This window comes from Falco cherrug, chromosome 1, assembly GCF_023634085.1.
Source record: "Falco cherrug isolate bFalChe1 chromosome 1, bFalChe1.pri, whole genome shotgun sequence".
NCBI lineage: Eukaryota > Metazoa > Chordata > Aves > Falconiformes > Falconidae > Falco > Falco cherrug.
This window is the reverse complement of record NC_073697.1, coordinates 89,772,095-89,790,536: the sequence shown is the minus strand read 5'-3', so window position 1 is coordinate 89,790,536 and position 18,442 is coordinate 89,772,095. Positions and strand designations below refer to the sequence as shown.

Sequence of the window (18,442 nt, the reverse complement as noted above, 5' to 3'; positions counted from 1 at the left end):
TTTTTTTTTACAGTATAATAAGTAAGATGTCAATGGCTAGATTGACAGTGTAAACAGGAAAATGGTGGCTAGCTTTATCGGCTTCTTAGTGTCCTAGCTACACTAGTGAGAAAACAATATGAAAAAAAAGCCAAAGCAACTCATACTGAAAGAAGTTGGAGATCTAGAAATAGAACAGTATTCTTATCACACATGTTTACCAGGGAGTTTTTTAATAGACTTTAGTACCTCCTGCTGCCAAGGGCTGATCCTCCCTTCCCTTCTCACAAAATTGCCAGTTCATTTAAACTTTTGTTTTAACAGGCACTTTCCTTTCTGCATGGAAGGACTCTTGATCTGCTCTAGTTAAATACACAAAATGGTATATATACATCGTGGAGTTTTTTGTTAACTAATCATGCTGTGGCAATTGGTCCATTTTGTTTCTATTAACTTTCTATTCTCTTCTACTTCTCTGGAGATTCCTGTTGCAAACATTGTTTGAAGTGGCTGCAAAACTCTTGAGGCAACTGTGAAAAACAAAATAGTAATGCTGATCATGGTTGGAATTTTCTTCATTCACTTGACAAATGACAGAGTCACATTAGGTATGAGGGAAGCCGCCTTCCCAATGTAGTTAGTACGTGCAGTTTCCTTGTAGACTTTGTTACTAGGTTGGTTTTTGGTGGTTTTGGTTTTGGTTGTTTTTTCCAACCCCCCCCAAGAAATGCAACAAAGGCTGTAGTTTGAGCACAGCAGTAGTGCTGACATGAACAGTCACATTTGCTTCATCCCACCTCTGTGCTGTTATACTGATGCATTGTCTGGAGCCGATCAGTGAAATGGAATAGGAAACTGCTCTGCGTTACAAAATAACTTCTTTCCAGTTATTTTTAGTTTAGCCGGCTCCTGCTGTGGTTTGCTGTGCTCCCTGCAAACATGCCTGTTATGGGACAGTGAGGGAGACGTGGACAGGAACCCACAAAGAGAGTGGAGACTGCTTGAATCCTACAACTGTAGCTCTTACAATGCAGCCCCTGCTTTTGCTGAGAAAAAAGTCTGACCTCTAGGTTCTTCTCCTTGCAGCTGTGTGTGGTTCATTGTTGGTTACTTGTTTGGGTTTGTTTTTTACCTTATTTTTCATGGAAACCTTTCTCTATTTCAGCTTGCACCTCTGATCTAGTCAGTGCAAAAGCTCCTGGTGCCTTTGGTACAAAGCCACGTGAACTTATGAATGTATCTGCCTGTCTGTGTATTTTTATACTGAAAGAAGTCTTTAATTCTGAACAATCGGGCCTAAAATTTACTTTCTGCCTGTTAGACTTGCAGTGAATGAGAACAGCTAAACTTGGTGCACAATCCTGAGTAAGGAATGGAAAACAAAACTGGAAAGGTGTTGCAGTTTGCTCTGGGATTTACTTCGCCAAGAACATCCAGTGGCCTGACTGCCAAAATGAATGGAAGCCTTTCCAGCCTGCCTGAGAAAACATAGAATGGGAGAGAAATCTAAAGACGTAGACCCTGGATGGAAACAGATTCACTTTCTGCTCTCTCCAAGGCAGGAGTCTGAGAGGTATTCGTCCATGTTATGGGGTGTTATATTGTGCCATATAATTTAACAGTAAACATTCAGGAGAAACAGCAAAAAAAGAAAAAGGCAACAGGAGTTTCACTGTTTTGGGCCCTGGCCTGCATTGTGAATTAAGTATTCTGACATTCTTCCTGGAATGGATGGTACCTATGTAATTCAGGCCTGACAAGAATTTCTCCATCTTTACCTGTTGGCAGCATATTTGCAGCCAGTCGTGCTGGAAACATACCTCATTCATATATGCATGTGTTTACTCACTGATGTTTAGGGCTCTAAGTGATGGTGATTAAACCCTTTAAGCACCCTGAAGGCCATGTAGCAACCAGTAGGACACAGGTGTTGTCAGCTGTCATAGCAAAATGTTCAGGTCTTGCCTTCTGCAGTAACTATGGGTAACTTTATTTCCTGATGTTAGTTACATACTGCATGCTTATAGTATATGCTAAAATTTAACAATTGCTGTGGAGACACCCTGTATTTGAAAGGTCACATCTTCTAAATGTGTAACCTGTTTTCTTCCTGATCACAACTGTTATAATCAGTTGCACTTTGTCTACTTTGTGGTGTGCAATGGTTGTGCTTCCCTCCCAGCATGTCAGTTTGATTGAAACTGATCCAAGTGTCAGATGTCTTAGAGAGATGGGAATTTACACCTCTGCTACTACTCTTCCCTTGCCGACCTCTGTGGCATGTACTGTGTCAAAGCCTGGCTGAATGCAATGTGTGGATGACAGCTTGGTCTACACTCCTTGGCATGTAGCACCCCATGACTGCTAAGCTGGAATTGTCTGAAGCAAAGATTGGCAGCGGGGAAGTTGTGCTGGCTGGCAGAAGGGAAATCTTTGGAATTTGCATGCTACAGTGCAGTCTTGTCTAGTAATAAATGGACTCTCCTGGATGATCAGGTTAGCTTCCTGATTATTTTTCTTATGGTAACAACTCTCTTGGTAGCCTCAGTGAGTAGTTCTTTCTGTCCTGTGTGAGCATGCCTTAGGCTTCCCTGAGCTGGAGAATGGTCTCAGTAGTCCCAGCTTTCACATTGTGGCTGGATCATGGAACCTCACTCTGTATGGCTATTAGATCTGTGTAAATGTTAAATCTGTCCCCAGGAAAATGCCAGTTGGAGCAAAATGCAGCAGCTTGTCTCTGTAACAAACAGATCAGACCTGTCCTCTAGTCTCTGTGTGAACTCTTTATGGAATATATGGGCAGATTAAAGAACTCTGATCTTTTTTAGATGTTTAATGATCTGGGTTTGACACACCTAAAAGATTAAAAATGGACTGCAGTTAATTCATCTCCCAAAGACTTAAGGGTGCTGTCTGCTGCAACAAGGATAAAGCTCGTCTGTGGTAGAGATATAAGTTTCTTGGAAGCTGGTTAACATCTATGGTCTGAGATCCCCTGCGGGAGGGAGGGTGGAGAGAACCACCAGCTGTCTTGCTGTTTCTATATGTAAGGTACATTGCTTTCTCCTTCTTCCATCTCAAAAATAAGATGCAGTTCTCAATCTTTACATGCATGTATACACATGCACTCACATGTGCACACACAAACACGCCCTTGCCCTTAAAAGAAAATGAAACATTGGGTAAAATGTACATGACATACTTGTTTCTGCAGCCACTTAACATGCTGCAGAAAGGTGAACTATTACAAGGTGAGAGGGAAGGATGCAAGCCTGAAGTGGATGTGCTGATTTCAGGAAAATTTGCTGAAGTTTTGGATTCACAGAACCCCTTTTTTAGTTTCTGTGTAAGCTGTAGTTGGCCTTCCAATGTTCAGCTGCATATTTAGAAACCTACCTTTCTGGGGTACTCCCCTTTCATCCTTTTCCCGAAAGAGTGTTTCCTTGCAGATTGTCAATGTACGGAACGCTTTCAGAGCCCATTTCATGTCTGCAGAAGGGAAACTGCAGCTTGGCTGCATTGTATGAAACCGCTTGTTTAACGCTGCATTGGTTTTGTGTGCTGATGGGTGTTTCCTGTGGGTGGGCTATGTTATGTATTTCACTGCAATTCTTCTTCTTGCAACTCATGCTCCCAAACAGCTTGTTCAGCAGCGGCAAGCAAGATCATCCTCTGTGGACATTTTCCTTCTATGGCAAATAAAGTGGTGCCTTGTAAGAGTCTGTCAGCACTGATAGTTGGATTCTCTTCATGCACTTAATGGAGAAATACAGTATGAGGCCATAGGCAGGCTGGGAACTAGCTTTTGTTACTTTTTGCCTTTCTGTTTTCCTGCTCGTCTAATATTAAAGAATGAACTTGCAAACTAATGGTATTTTTTGTTGCTAAGTGAATTGATTTTGTATTTCAGTGGGGGCTTCAGGTTTCACTAAACATCTTTACAGGTAGATGTACTGTCTACACAGAGAAGAAATACAGAACATGAAGGAGATAATTTGTTTTGAATCTGTTTAGTATCCTAGGGGAGCCTTTTGTTCATCAATCTAAGAACAAAGCTGTAGGGATTTGACATGGTGAATGTATCTTTCCCCCCCTTTCCCCCCCCCCCCCCCTCCCCTTTGATTCATTGTGGGGCAGAAGAAAATCATTGTTTGTGGATCTCAGTTTTGTGTGAAAGTGTACAAAGTATTGAGCACACTGTTTCCTTGTTTTGGAAATGATGATTCAGAAGGTGCCAAGGAAATAAGCAAAATGCTTAGTTTTCCATAGTTTAACTCTTCTATTTTTTTTTTTAGAAAGTGCTGCTGTATTCCCTAGGCAACAGCATTCACAGTCCATCCACACTGATGTACTTCTACGTGTGCTCAGCACTGGGACTGAATCCCTGATACTTCTCCAAGTAGCCTGGCCAGCACTAAGAAATAAAATGACATGACTCTCTATTATTTATCACTAAGCAAATGGTAGTATGTAAAAGCTGGAGCTAAGGTCAGTAAGGCATGTTAGTAACGTAAAGGTTACCAAAAAAAAAAAAAAAAAAGCGTGTTGCATTCTGGTAAATTGCCTCCAAACCAGCCATGTGTAAATCCCAGGAAGTGACTGAACTTCAGTCTAAAGAAACTCAAGCAGCGTTTTGCAAATATGATGTCTTAGGTTGCAGTACAAACTTTTAAGTATACTCACCCCTGAACTACCATGCATGTATCCTTTCCGTTTGGATTTCTGTGCCATGAACTAGATCAGAGAGCTGATCCAGCTTAGAAGGGAAGTGTCAAAGATATTTTTCTTTGAGCTGGCTGAGTTCTTTATCTGGGCCATAGACATCTGTGGGGTTGCAGAACTAAGGGGATAAGAGGGGAAAGGCCATGCAGAGGTTTATGACTTGGTGGGGGAAACCTTAAACCCTATTGCTGCCAAGACAATGTGTTGTCAAACTATGGCCTCACACATTCCTTGGCATAGAAACACAGAGGCAGAGGTTGCAAACTGCCTTAGCCCTCTTCTGCTCTGCAGCTGTAGGAATGTTTTTGGAATGAGTATAGACATTACAAACTTGTGCTAGCCTTGGTACCATTTACAATGAAGCCACAGTGATGTGGGCCTTTGGTATGAGGTGCAACTCCCCCTCCCCCTCCAGGATTCTGGGTATTTACTTAGGCAGGCAGGTCTGAGCTGCAGTGGCTTCGCTGCTCTTTTAGCAGGATTAGCTGGAGCACAGCTAGCTTGGAAGCTTTGCTGCATGCTGCTGTTAAGCCTCTCAAGCAGCTATGGATGTTGTGATGCTGTGAAAGTATGACACATGCATTTGAACCATTGTGTGGCCCTGGATTAGACTCAGCTAATCTTCCTTTTTACTTAGAAGTTAATTTCTTTTTCCCTTCCTGCTTTCAAGTTAGATCTATGACTTGATTTCATATTCCCAAAGAATGAATGCGGCACCCAGCAGGAAGGGTGTAGGCAATAGGACAAGGGAACAGTGTTGCCATGCTGTCTGAGGGCCAGTGAATTTTTTGTGACTAACTGTAAATTTGTTAGATTTTTCCTTACCCCCCAGCCAGGTGGAATTCAAGGCAGTGATGGAGAGGAGCAGTTCAGAAGAGTGGAAGAACAGCAAAATAAAGAAAAGTCATATTAAGTCTGAGAAAACCAAAATAAAATGAAAAGGGGACAGAGATGAGAAAGGTGGTGAAAGGATGAAAGCAGTAACTAAGGAGGGGGATAGTAGAAAAGACTCATGAAAGCTGGAGCAAAGCAAGGCCAGGGAGGCTGTTGCTGTCGGAACCAAAGGTGGAAGTAAATGCTTGAGGTTTTTAGCAGAATATGTGAAGTGGTGATGAGCCTTTTATCCGCAGGTAGTGCCCTGCACTTGAGGATTGTGCTGGTGCAGGAGAGGGGTACTGTGAGAGAATGTCAGAGGGCCAGTGGTAGGAATGGCAACTTCTAGGTGCTGAGAGGGCTCGTTTCTGTTAAGTCACAACTGCTGCTCTTCTCTGTGGGATGGGATATCTTACAGGTTGTCCGAAGAGAAGGAGAAAGGGGGCCTGCTGCTGAGGTGGGAGGAGCATGACACCTGAGTAATGTCCTCAGTATCTATCTCTGGTGCTCTCTCCATACAACATGTTTGAGTCCATCATCCTCGTATGTGAGCCCATTTCCTTAGTTGTCCCTTGTCAGCAATTGCCTGTTGTTCCTGTGTTTCATCTTTTGCTTGTTTTGATGGTTGTGTTACTGATGACTTACTGGCTGACCCTAAAAGGAGAGTAAGAACTCTCTCTCTTAATGTTCACCCTACCTGAGACACCGGCTAAGAAACCAAGTGCTTTTGCTTAGGCCCAGCTGCTCTCTCCATTTGCAATCTACAACAGCAGCACCCAGAGCAGCTGGAAGTGCCTGAGCAGGTGAGCTCCTGGGTCTAATCATTTTGCTCTGGTCTTTTTGCTCCCAGGTAGAGCCTGAACAGCCTGTGCAGCATTGCACTGGGTTTAGGAGATCTGAATAACCTCGTTTCCCTAGCAACAGTGGTCTCTTTAATCACAGAGACACGAGTCTACCTCTGTTATTAGTGTTAAGACTTGCGTAGTGTATCTGGCTGTGGTAATACTTTGCTTCTGTTGGAAAAAAATGGTAGAATAAAAGCAAGAAGGTTCCTCTGCCTTGGAGATAATTAAAATCTCCATAGGTGGATTTCAGTGCTGTATGCAGCAATAATAGAAAGAAGAGGGATTATAACTACTTTTAATCTTTTTAATGTGTGAAGGATCCCTGGAGGATACAGAAAAAAAGTTTTAAATTCTGTGTGGAGCTTTCTGTGCACAGATCTCATGACAGTCTGTGACACTGATTCATTCCTTGTTGAGATGTGTTATTTTCATTTTTATGGACAGGCAGACCAAGTGATTCAAAGGTAGACTGAATTTTGTTGCAAAGCTAGCAATAAATCTCTTCTGAACCCAAGTCTTCCACTGCCCTTTCCTTCAGTTTCAGATAAAGGTTTCCCTTTGCAGTAGGAGACAGAACATGTTATGGAAGTGTGAAGCCTGCTTTTTAGCAGGAGAAAGTGAGGAAAGTGAAAATGCTGTGATTCATTGCAAGCCTTTCTGCTAATATATTTTAGTCTGCATTCACTCCCCCATTAACAGAAGTGGAGCAAACTATAAAATTTGAATGTGAGCATCGGGAGTGAAAGAAATATGCATGCTTTGCTTTCTGCACAGTAACTTGGTTTTGTTACTGCATTGTGTGCAGGAGAAACTGGTTTGGATAGGAGTAGTTTGAAGAAACTACTGAAAGAAAAAGAACTGTTGCTTGATCAAAGGCATGAAGCTTACGTAGGTGCCCAGTACTGATGTTCTTCCTTGGATAATGCCAGGTTAAATTGTCAGGAATGCCTTGCGGGCTTCTTGGGTTAGAAAGTTGCACAAGGAACAGCTGAATGGAAAACAGGTATCTGCACTCTTCCACTGAAGTTAAATGGTGTTAAGGTTTTGGTTTCTATTTACGTATTATTATTTTTTTAATTATATGGCATATATAGTGCAGAGATACAAGGAGACAGTCATCCTCCTTCCTATTTACAGTTCTGGTTTCTGGAATCAAAACAGTCCCTTAACTTTCTGGCCAAACAGAAGACCATCCATCTTGTGTGTGAGGAGTCTATTTTTATTTTTTCTTTCAGTGTTTCCTTGCCTGTTCGGGTAGTGCAAGGTAGGGGCCATGCTGTCTTCTCTTACACTTTCTTGTGGCCAAAGAGCTTTTGAAAAGTCCAGCATGACATTTGTTTGACTTGCAGGTGTTGTAGATGATATCCAACTTTGGGATATCTAAAAATATCTTTTGTTTGTGACTGAGCATCCTTATTTCAACAACTCCCTTTCAAGCCTCCGTTTACCAAATCAACTTAATAGGTGACTTCTAAATGGTTGGGGAGCTCTGGAAACCTGTAACAACTAGACAAACATGCCTTCCAGAGAATGTGTAGCACCTTTCTTTTTTTTCCCTCCCCCCCGCCCCCCGTGGTCTTGCACAATCTAATGAGTCTTTTGAGGAACTCTGAGAGCTTGACCAGAAGGTAATACCATGAGCGGGTGGGTGACATAAAGCTCATTGAGCTTGTTAAAATAATATTGACGTGCTCCTTCAGCAGCCTAAAGGCCTCGTATACAGCTGTTATTTAGCTGGGTGGTATTTGGTACGAACCGAGACAGAGGCTCACTTCTACAGTGCATTTATTGTTGGATTTTCAGTATATTGTTTGCATAAATTCCCTAGACCAGCTCTCCCTCCTGAATAAGCCACACGGATCAAGTTTTATTCTGTTCCAGACAAAGTTCACATCCTTCACTGGAATGAGTCATGCTTTAACTAAGTTTACTGTGGGGGAGGAAAGTGGGCTTTAAAATGTTACTCCTCCACCCCGCCTTACTGATGTATAACAGGATTATTAGTATGCTTGGCAGCTGCTGCTTATTATTTTCGCAGAACCTGGATATTTGTGAAAACAAGTAAAAAATGGTTCTACTTGTGTTCAAGTGTGAATTTAATGCAGAATTTTAAACATATAAGAAAAAAGCTTTGTGTGTGTGTGTGGCTTTGTCTTCCATCAGGCTCACCTGCTACTGTAAAAGTGGATCTAGCTTATCTCCCTGTGGTTATTTTTCAGTTTTGGGAGAAGAGTGGCATTTTGTGACTCGTAACTGAAAGAGGAGGAGGAACTCTAACATTTTGCATTCAGTGGCCCCTGCATGGCTATTACTGTTACACACAGCACCCTTCTGGGCATTGACAAGGGAATGTGCTTCACAGGCCAGTGTAACTTACATGAAGGGTGCCTCCAGCTTCTCTCAGGCAAGATGTATGCGATGCGGTGCCACTGTGCAGAATGCAAGTATGTTTCTCTGTGCAGAGAGGTAAAAGACCTTTTAGCCTGTGGTAGAGGGAGCTGATCAGTGTGTGTCCTTCAATACAATCTTTGCAGAAACAGTCTCTGTGCTAAAGGTACCAGAACCACTTTTAGTACTCATCTTTCCAGCAGAAGTTAATTGATATCTCATGCAATAATGGTTAATTTAACTCTTCATGCCAACCATTCTTTTTTGTTTATTTGGGTGTTTTTGATTGGGTGGTTGGGGTTTGTTTGTTTGTTTTATGTGGGTGGGTGAGGTGGGGTGTAGGAGGTAGCAGGGTGGTGATTTGTTCATTTGTTTATGGAGTTAGTCTCAAAATTGAGGAGGAGGAGGAGTGGCAGCCAGTAGAGGAGCACCTCTTAGGATTTTGTTTTGGCAGTAGGCCTGTTCACTTGACATGTAAGACCTTTCTTTCCTAGTCCTCTTGTTCCTGAGAGGTCTGGAAAGAGTTATGTTTCTCCCCTGAGCTATGTATTATCTATGATTGCTAAACTGGCAGGGGCATCATCTGTTCTTTTTCTACATAAAAAAACAGGTTCTCTTACCCTAACCCCACTATGTTCTGAAACCCAGGCTGCATAACTTGCATGGAGCCTGCAAAAGGATTTATTTTGATGCTAATGCTTTTGAAGGAAAACTTGAGGGAAGGAGCTGTAATTAAATGAATACCAATGTTAGATATTGTAAAGGACTTTACCTTTTAGGACTTGGAATGAGTGAAGTGAATGTTTGGTGACAACTTGAGTTTAATTACCTTTATGCCTCCACTTGATCTATATTTAACGATTACTGAATCAGGGTTTACTGATAAGTAATCATAATAGGTGGGAGGCAGGCAGTGCCTTGGTTGACAGGCTGTCTTATGTCCAGGTTGACTCTGACCAGACAGATTTTTCTCCTGTTTTACAGATGCTTCATTCAGTGGCACGCCACCTAGCTATGCGTATGATGCAGACCGTGCTGAAGAGCAGAGACGACATCATGATATGATGCCCTATATTGATGACTCACCATCCTCCTCACCCCATCTCAGTTCCAAGAGTCGAGGCAGCCGAGACACCTTATCTTCAGGGTCTCTGGAATCTACAAAATCAGTGAGTCCTTTCTGTGTTTTGGAGTCAGCAAAGCCTTGTAGGTTTGCAAGGGATAGACTGCTTTAATGGGGAGCAAAGACAGGGACTGCCAACACTGTAGGACAGATAACCTGACAGAATAGAGTCAGTCAGTGCCTGATTGATACTGTATATTTAAAACTAAACTGGGGTTTCTAGCTGATGCTAAGCCTAAACTTACTTCAGGGATGAGTGTTGTGTGTATGATTTTTAAGCCTCAGTTTTCCACCCTTTGTGAATTTTAGTGCAGAGAATAGGTGACTAATTGCTGTTGAGAGGGTCTCTAAATACCAGATATTTTGGAAAGGGGACTCTGGAACAAAACATCCCACATTATGATGTTCATACATCTGTGCATGTGGGTGGTCATTGCTGGGAAAATAGAGAGTTGCTTTCAGGTAGGTTAAAGGCTTTGATAAAGCATTTAGAATATAAGATGTGTTTCCTTTACCCTGTGCAAACAGAATAACAGGAATTAAAACTGCCACCTCCAAAGTATGGTGACTTTGGGTGTTAGATGGCCGCTTATAAAAAATCCAAGTTTTCACTAAATAGCTATCAATTACGGCAGATAAAAATTTCGGAAGGGACCACTTGGCCTGACCTGTGGTTTGATGTGGACCTTCAGGCTATCTTGCTTTATATTTGCTTCAGGTTCAGTAGCATGGCTATACCTTGGAACTTCAGGAAAATTTCTGACTTTGTTTTTACGGTAGTCTTGGTAGAGAGTCTGCTGTTTGCCTTTGTAAATAACTATTAACTCTGCTGTTTTCGCAGTCAAAAAATCTGTTTCAGCTTGAATTAATCTGTTTGACTTTCAACCTTTGCTTCTCTTTATCCCTTTGCTTCCTAGATTGTAGAGCATTTCAATCCCAAATTGCCGTTTCCCTGAATATCTTTGTCATCTGCAAACTTTTGGTTCCCCAGGTCATTCATAAAAATGCTTAATAGCACAAAGACAACTGTCACTTCCTTCCTACTGTGTTTCTAAGAAAGTGTAGCCAAACAACCTTGAATTCCCACATTGTAAATGACACTTTGAAACCTGTCGTTTAAGTGGTTCAACTTATGTGTTGGCTTTATATCGTTCTGTCTTGTTAATTAAGATGTCATGGGAGAAGATGATGAATATTTTACAAATATCAGTGTACATGTAAATCAACACAATCACCTTTATCAGACAGTTTTATTTGTCTTGCATCAAAATGATTTTGAGAGTCTGACAAGTTCCACAAACCATTGCTACAAAGCATTCATTGTATACATCTTTCTATTACTCCTTATTGGTTAGTACCATATCATATACTTACTTGCTTTTTCTAGGATGAATGTTAGATTAAGAAGCCTGCTTGAGACAGTGTTCTTGTTCTTTCTCATTTATAAAAATGCATTGGCAAGATCTTTTAAAGCTTTATCAAGTACATATATTGTGGATGTTTGCTTAATTTTGTTGGACTGTTAAGTATGGAATCTAGTTAGCTGCTTATGCTATTAATTCTGAGATGCTTTTTTATCTCTCAAGATGAGAATTCTTGTGATGTGCAAGAGGCTTTTGAATGAAAAAATGATCATTAGTAAATTCAAAAGCTCTAGGAATGTTTTAATATTGGCTTGAGGTTTCCAGGTTTTGTTTCTCAGGATGAAGGAAGAATGCCATGTGGCTACATATGGCTGAGAATTATCTTCAAAGAAACAGTTGTCATAGTGCCTGTAACTGGAGGCCTGGAAGGGACACTGCCTAATACTTAATTTTGTTTTTTATTTGTTTGAGTGTTGCCTCATAAGCACTTAACAGTAGTTAATTTCAAAGTTACCTTAATAATGCTGGAAGGCTGCCTTTTTAAAAATAATTTTTAACATAAATGGCTGCTTTCTTCTTTCTAACTATAAAAAGATGGTTTATGGCTTCCAAAAGAAAGAGGTGTCCTGATACAGATTAGACTTCTAATCATGAACCTCAGCAGCTTCAGTTGATCCTGTCTGTAATTAGTCCATAAATGACAATGCGACTCATGAAGGACTGTCCCTGGCAAGGAGGAAGAGACTAATTTATGTATGGTTGCAGTATTTCCCAAACAAGTTAAACTTTCTGTCATCACAAGTTGTTAGATGGCTTTTACTGTAGTTCCGTTCTCAGATGTAGTGGAAGAGAGTCAGTAGCAAAATTGTGTCAAATACACTGTGCTGAGCTAAGCACATAAGATGTGTTGGACGAGAAATACCAGGACATGTATTTTCTATTTTCTTTTTCACTACACTTGATTAGCAGGAAAATATTTTTTGTTTACCTGTGTTTGCTTTTATAGTAGTCTCCTTGCCCTTTTACATCTTTCTTAGGTGCCCGCAATTACTTCTGAAAATTTTAGTTTATGACCAGAGTCTAGAAATCAACAGTTAACAGTGTGTGACAATACAACACATGTACTATATACACACCAGTCTGACAAAATACTAAGATTGTAAAGTTATTCAGAAGTTAGGAAGTGGTGATGGTTAATAAGCCTTGCCTTGTGGCTGTAGCCTTGTCTTGAATCACGATGATAACTATAAAAGAAACTATCATTTCATCTTTTTTTCTGTGGTATTCATGCATTGTTCAGCATATATAGTGAATGATACCGGATTCGGTATTTTCTCTCTAGAGCTCTGTGTATACCTTATTTACAGGATGCTGGGCAAACTCTGCTCTCAGCACAACAGTACTCATTTCCTTTTGACGTGACCATTAACTCCAAATACAGTTGGAATGCTACGCAGGTCTTAATTATCCTTGCAATGTTCCTGTGAGATAAGAGGATGGTATGTTCACTAACCACAGGTAATCAAGGCAGACAGATTATAGGAAAAGCATCTGCTAATTTTGGGTGCTTAATGTGAGATGCGTAATGTTGTGCAAAACCAAGTTCTGACTTTTAATGCAGTTTTCTTCACATTTAAAGTAAAATCCCTTTAATTTCACTTGCAACCAAGAGTTAACAACACTCCAGTCAGGCACTCAGAAAATGGAAAACATTCCAACCAATTATTTTTATTTTTTTAAAATGTCCTAAGTAATTCACTTAGCATCACACAGGCATAGCAGCATTCTTGTGTGGTGCTCATCTGCCTTATCCATGAGACCAGCCTTCCACTTGGAGACTGGGTTGTTGCTGTCTGGATATTTGAGGGCATTTTGCTTTGACTTATTTTGTAAGCTTGTTTTCCGCTTTGTATTTTTTCTGCCAAGTGTTTGACTGAGTCCTTCTGCCTCCTTGTAGCAGCTGTCACCTTTGGTTGGATAGTGCATCAGGGTTCCACCTGGTCTACCCAGCCAGCATAAAAAATGTGCAGAGTGGCTGAGAGCAGTGTCTCTTTCTAAAAAAGAATGAAGGGATACCTCCTGGAGTACTCGTGGGGGGGCTTCATGTTGTTCTCTCAGTGTGGGGAGTAACCAGCTCCCTGTTCCATGTTCAGGAAGTGAGGGCCATAATTGACTGCCAGAAGGTTTGTGGTGTTCTGCACCTTGTCATTTGGGATCTCTTTTCCAATCCCCCCTACCACCTGTGTCATATAAGCAGACTAAAAGAAGCTGGCTGGTCTGCCTCCAAACTGTACCACTTAAGCCACCTCTTATGTATTCATATTCCACCTGCTGTGTATCCATTGCATAAACTTCTGTTGCTATCCAAGGAGGGTGACAAGGTGCACCAGCATTAGTTTTGTCTGTGACCCAGAGAGGACATAATTAATCAACATGGGTGTTTGTAACGTGGATCTTGGCATCCCTTGACTCGTCATTTTTGCGGTAAGGAGGCCTTAACAAATGTTTGCATTGAGCAAGCTAGGTCGTACCCCCTCTTCTGGCTCTTCCAGAATCTCGTGCTGAGCTGCTGACGCATGTCCTGGTATAAAGCCAATGCTTCTGCCAAACTTTGTTGCTCTGAAGCAAGCTTACAGGGGAAAGAGGAAAAAGGAGAAATAGGTTCCACTAACGCTTAAGTTGTTTGTTTATTTAACTTGAGAAGTGATTTAATTTTCCCGAACCTCGCTTTCTGTAACAGTTGAGCTGTTGTGACTGAACTTTCCAAAAATTCTGGAAACCTGTCTTGGAAAATGTCAGCCCAAATGTTTGCCAAATAAGACAGTGCTGGTAGCTTCAGAAGGTGTCAGACAGTCTTTGTAATAGGTGGTGATGTTTCACTCCCAGAAAGAGACAACGTGTCTGTCTTCGCCATGCAGCTGGGGTGAAAAGTGGAGAAGATATCTGGATAGAGTTAGAGGAGGACAGAGCAAGAGCTTGCTACGGTATTCTTGGGGCACAGGGAAGTGCTGGGACAGCTGGAAGGTTAGTGACTGACACTCTTCACTAGAGAAGAGTTATTGCCAAGAGTTTTGGAGTGGATGGGTTGCAGCCCAGAGGCTAAAGGACCGAGAGAGGATGGGAAGCTTCAGTCATCATGATTCTATTGACACTACTTATGTGGGGAGAGATTACAGTGATCGAAAGAGTAGAAGCAAGAAAGGCCTTTCAAGATCTGGTCGCTGTCAAAGCCAGGCTCAAAGATGTGTGTGGGGCTCTATGGAGGTGGGCACAGGGCAGCCAGTGGAAAGGCAAAACTGGTTCTACCCCCTCAGGAAAGGAGGGGAGTCACTTTTCTAGAGTTTAGAAGATGAGGTTTTTGCCAAAATAGATCTCTCCAATTCTTGTATGTATCATACCCAGGGAGGCAGGACTGCTAAAGCCGAGCGACTAACTCCTACTTCCCATTCTGTTTGGAGGGGAAATTGGCTGGTACTTGGAGATTTCCAGGTAGAATTTCGCTTCCATTTTCAGCCATGCAGTTTGCAGTTGGTGCAGCATTGGCAGTTACTGCTGGTCCTCAGACCAGATTCTTCTGTTCTCACTATTTGCCAGCTACATGGAAAGCAGGGCTATGGCAGAGCAGGTTGTGGATTTTTCTCTGAGCTTCATCCCAAGGGGGTCCAGAAAAGTTGACCTCTGAAGCTACATCAGTAAATGGGATATATTGCTCTGCTTGCTACTTCTGTTGCTAGCTTGTCTTTCCCTCTCCAGCATTTCTAAATCCTTCTACTTTCTTCCTCTGAGTATTTGGTTTTGTTTGTTTGTTTTGTTTTACTGTCACTTTCCTCTCACCACCCCCAACAGATGCAACTTTTCCTTTTTATTGTCCAACTCTTTGCTCCTTAAGGGCTCTGCCTGGATGTACAGCCCTTCCTGAGGAGAGCTGGCACACCAGTACTAATGTTATAAATAATGTTGGCTCCTCTCCCTGCTCCTTCCCTTCCCTGCATGGAGCATGATTGGCTAGATTACAGAATTTGCCCTGTTTAGTATCACCAAGACAATGAGACACCTCCAGCCTGTTTAGCTGAAGCGTTCAAAGATATTTACATTTTAAAAATTGAAATTAATAGTTTTTCTTCCATAGGCTGTCAACTTCTGTATGAGATTCTGAGCTGTCCTTAGGGGAAACCTCTCCTTTGAACACATTCATTACACAGCATATGAACACACTGTACCAAAGGAAGGTCTGAGAGTTAAAGTGCCTTTTATACGCCCACTTTGAATCACTGATTCTCTTTACAGAGCTGCCTTGGCAGCAACCACTTTGCAAAATCTTGTGTGTTGTGGTTTCTAGATTCTTAATCTGTGTTCTTCTAACATTTGCAAGAAAACAATTATTGCTGTAAATTCAAACAACAACCAGAAAGCCCCAAGTTCTTTAAACGGTCAGGAAGAGCTGAATCTGTCTAATCCTTGGAGCTGGTGAATCTCAGGCTGGCAGTAATTGAATACAACATACAATGCCAACCTGGTTAGTAAACTAAAGTACTTAGGCTGACAAGCTGTAAACACATTCAAAACAGCCGTGGCTCAGGGCCAGTGCATGCGTGCTCTGTAATATCTTCAGTGCTTCTAGCCACTCTGACTGGCCTTGGTTTAGGTCACAAGATTGTGCTTCTGACTGTGCCTCAATCTTTCTGGTTTTAAATCTTTGGAATAGCAAGAACCACCACCCAGTTGAGAAGAAAACACCATAACCTTACAGGCATGAGATACCTGTGAAACTTCCTTTATACTGCTTTCCACTTTCCTTTGTGTTTTCTGTTTTTTTTAAGGTAGTTCATGAGGAGTGGGAGGGAAGGATTGATTTCTTGCGTGCTTGTTCAGACCTGGCTGGGTGTTGGGTCCTCACAGCTCCCATGGCAGATAGACAGGAATGCTCTGGCTGCTGCCCCATGATAGTCTTGTGAGATAGATTTATTCTGAAACATGGAGGTAGAGAGGCAGCCAAAAGATGGAAGGGCAGTGGAGAAAGGCTAGAAATGGATGCTGGCATCAAAGAGGTAGGGACAGAGTCAGAACGTGAAATACTAGTCAGACTTGTACAAGTTAAAAAAGGGCTAACCAAGCTGGGTAGGAAGCATGGGATAGACTGCTGACCACCTGGCACTCCCTGCTGAGTAGTTAGTTTGCCAATACAGGCTGCTCCCATGTCCTGCTGGGAACATCCCATCTGCACTTTGGTTAATAGGTGTATTTTTCCCCTAGCTAATGTGGTCTGGTAGATGTGGTACCAGCTCCTCCCCTTGCCACAAGCAGCTCAAAGATTTCTGACTACTTCCTTGCCAGGGTAGGGGAAAGGAGTCCTCAGCCTTGGCAGGTCTCCCTGAACTGGTGGGAAGCTTGATACCTACACCCACGATGTTCCCTCTTTTAACTGCCCTTCTGCCTGGAGTGCAAAAACAGATCAGTCAGTGAGGCTGTTGTGGTCACTGTTGCTCTTTGTTTCCCTTTTTTGTCAGTTACGGGCAAAGCAGAAAATGCCCTTGGCACTGGGTGCATCAGATTTGGTGTACTCTAAGGGGAAAGTGGTTGGACAGCCTCGCAGTATCTCTGCCTGCTAATTACTTTGCTTTGGGTGAGCAGGTGGGCCTGTTCCCAATTCTGTAAGTGAGGGATGTTGTAATACCAACTAATAAACTTACTCCTCCTCTTCCTGATGTTGGCACCAGCTCCCAGTGAGTTTCTCAGTCCTGGAATACATTTCATAACAAGTGTGACTTAAAAAGCACCCTGAGGCTGAAGAAGCATGGGGACTGTTTTCCAGATGTTCATGCAGCAGCAAGAGCTGCTGCTCAGTGCAACCCCAGGTGACATTGTCAGAAAAGGCCTCCCTCAGCAGGGGACACGTGTCCGGGCACTGGCTCTCAGGAGGAAGTACAGAGTGGCAGTACAATGCAGGCAGCAGCATCATAGCGTCATATTGATCCCTGACACAGCAGGAGCAGCAGGAGATCATCTTTTCACATATGAGGGATCTGCATGTAAATTTGAGGTACTGCACTGGAAACCTTTTAATGTGCTTGTGTGATTGTTGGATAAACTCCCCAGAGGGTTTCTGCAGCAACTGCTGTACTGTATCTTAAAGCAGCCAGGCCCTGCCCTGTTTGGCTGCATCTGAAGCTGTTTTGCAAGCATCACGCTTGGAAAAGGCTTCTATTAAAAAGGGTTAGGACAATACTATGGACTTTGCAAAGTAACCTTGTGGTAGTGGCCAGGAAGGAAGGCCTCTAGTGTGTCCTGGGAGATGTTTGCCTCACTGAAAGCACATCTTTTTTAAAGAGAGGAAATTAACATTCAGACAGAAAATGCTGTCTGTCAGCTGACAGTGCCCAGCAAGAACTGGCTTGTAAATTAAAGCTTTTATTTGTGAAGAGGAAAACTGTTGTGCCACTGTCATGACGGGGAAGTTTGAACCATTTAAATAACTTGTCATTGTGTGCTGCTCTTTATGTTACAAATACCCAGCTGGTTTTTAAATCCTTACCTCCTCCAAGAGAACCTGCTAAAGATAATTATAGTGCTGTGTCAATATTGACCAGTCACCTCATCCTCGGGAGTGTGGACTTTGGAGCACTGTTAGTTTTTATCAATGCTTCTTTGTGAAGCTGCATTTTTCTTTTGTAAGTGTTGTAAGAAGTCTCTGGAAACCCAGAGGTGTTGTTTTGGGTTGGGTTTTTTTGCACCAGGGCTGCTATATCCCTGCCTTTTTGGATGAAGGCAATCTTTGTTAAACATCTTGAGGCTGTCTGTCTTGATTATGGTCTACATACCATACCTCACAAAATGGTCCATGAGGTGGACATCCAGGCACTACTGGTAGAGAAATCATAAGGAATGGTCACAATATTGTTGCACACTTCTGTTGGAGCTATTACAGGTAGTCATATGGGTACTCTGTAGGTACACAGAATCTGTTGCAGCATTCATTTTTACCGTGCAGTTTGTTACTGGTGTTCTTCTGAAATCATCTGAACACAACTGCTGAATTACAGATTTCTAGCCTCTTAGATGCTCTCTCAAGATGTTAAAAAGCCCTGTGGTTTTTACTGAACCTTACTGAGGAGTGAGGTGCAAAGACAAGTTCTTCTTTCCATCTAGCA

The 18,442-nt window shown here is 42.2% G+C and overlaps 1 protein-coding gene across 1 annotated transcript in view; it reads left to right on the top strand.

The window, feature by feature from the left end:
* BCR (BCR activator of RhoGEF and GTPase) overlaps positions 1–18,442 on the top strand; it is a 101,913-nt gene that overhangs the window by 39,814 nt on the left and 43,657 nt on the right. The window contains exon 2 of the mRNA XM_005445251.3: positions 9,792–9,976. Coding sequence (XP_005445308.1) covers positions 9,792–9,976 — 185 coding nt within the window. The remainder of the gene's footprint in view (positions 1–9,791; positions 9,977–18,442) is intronic.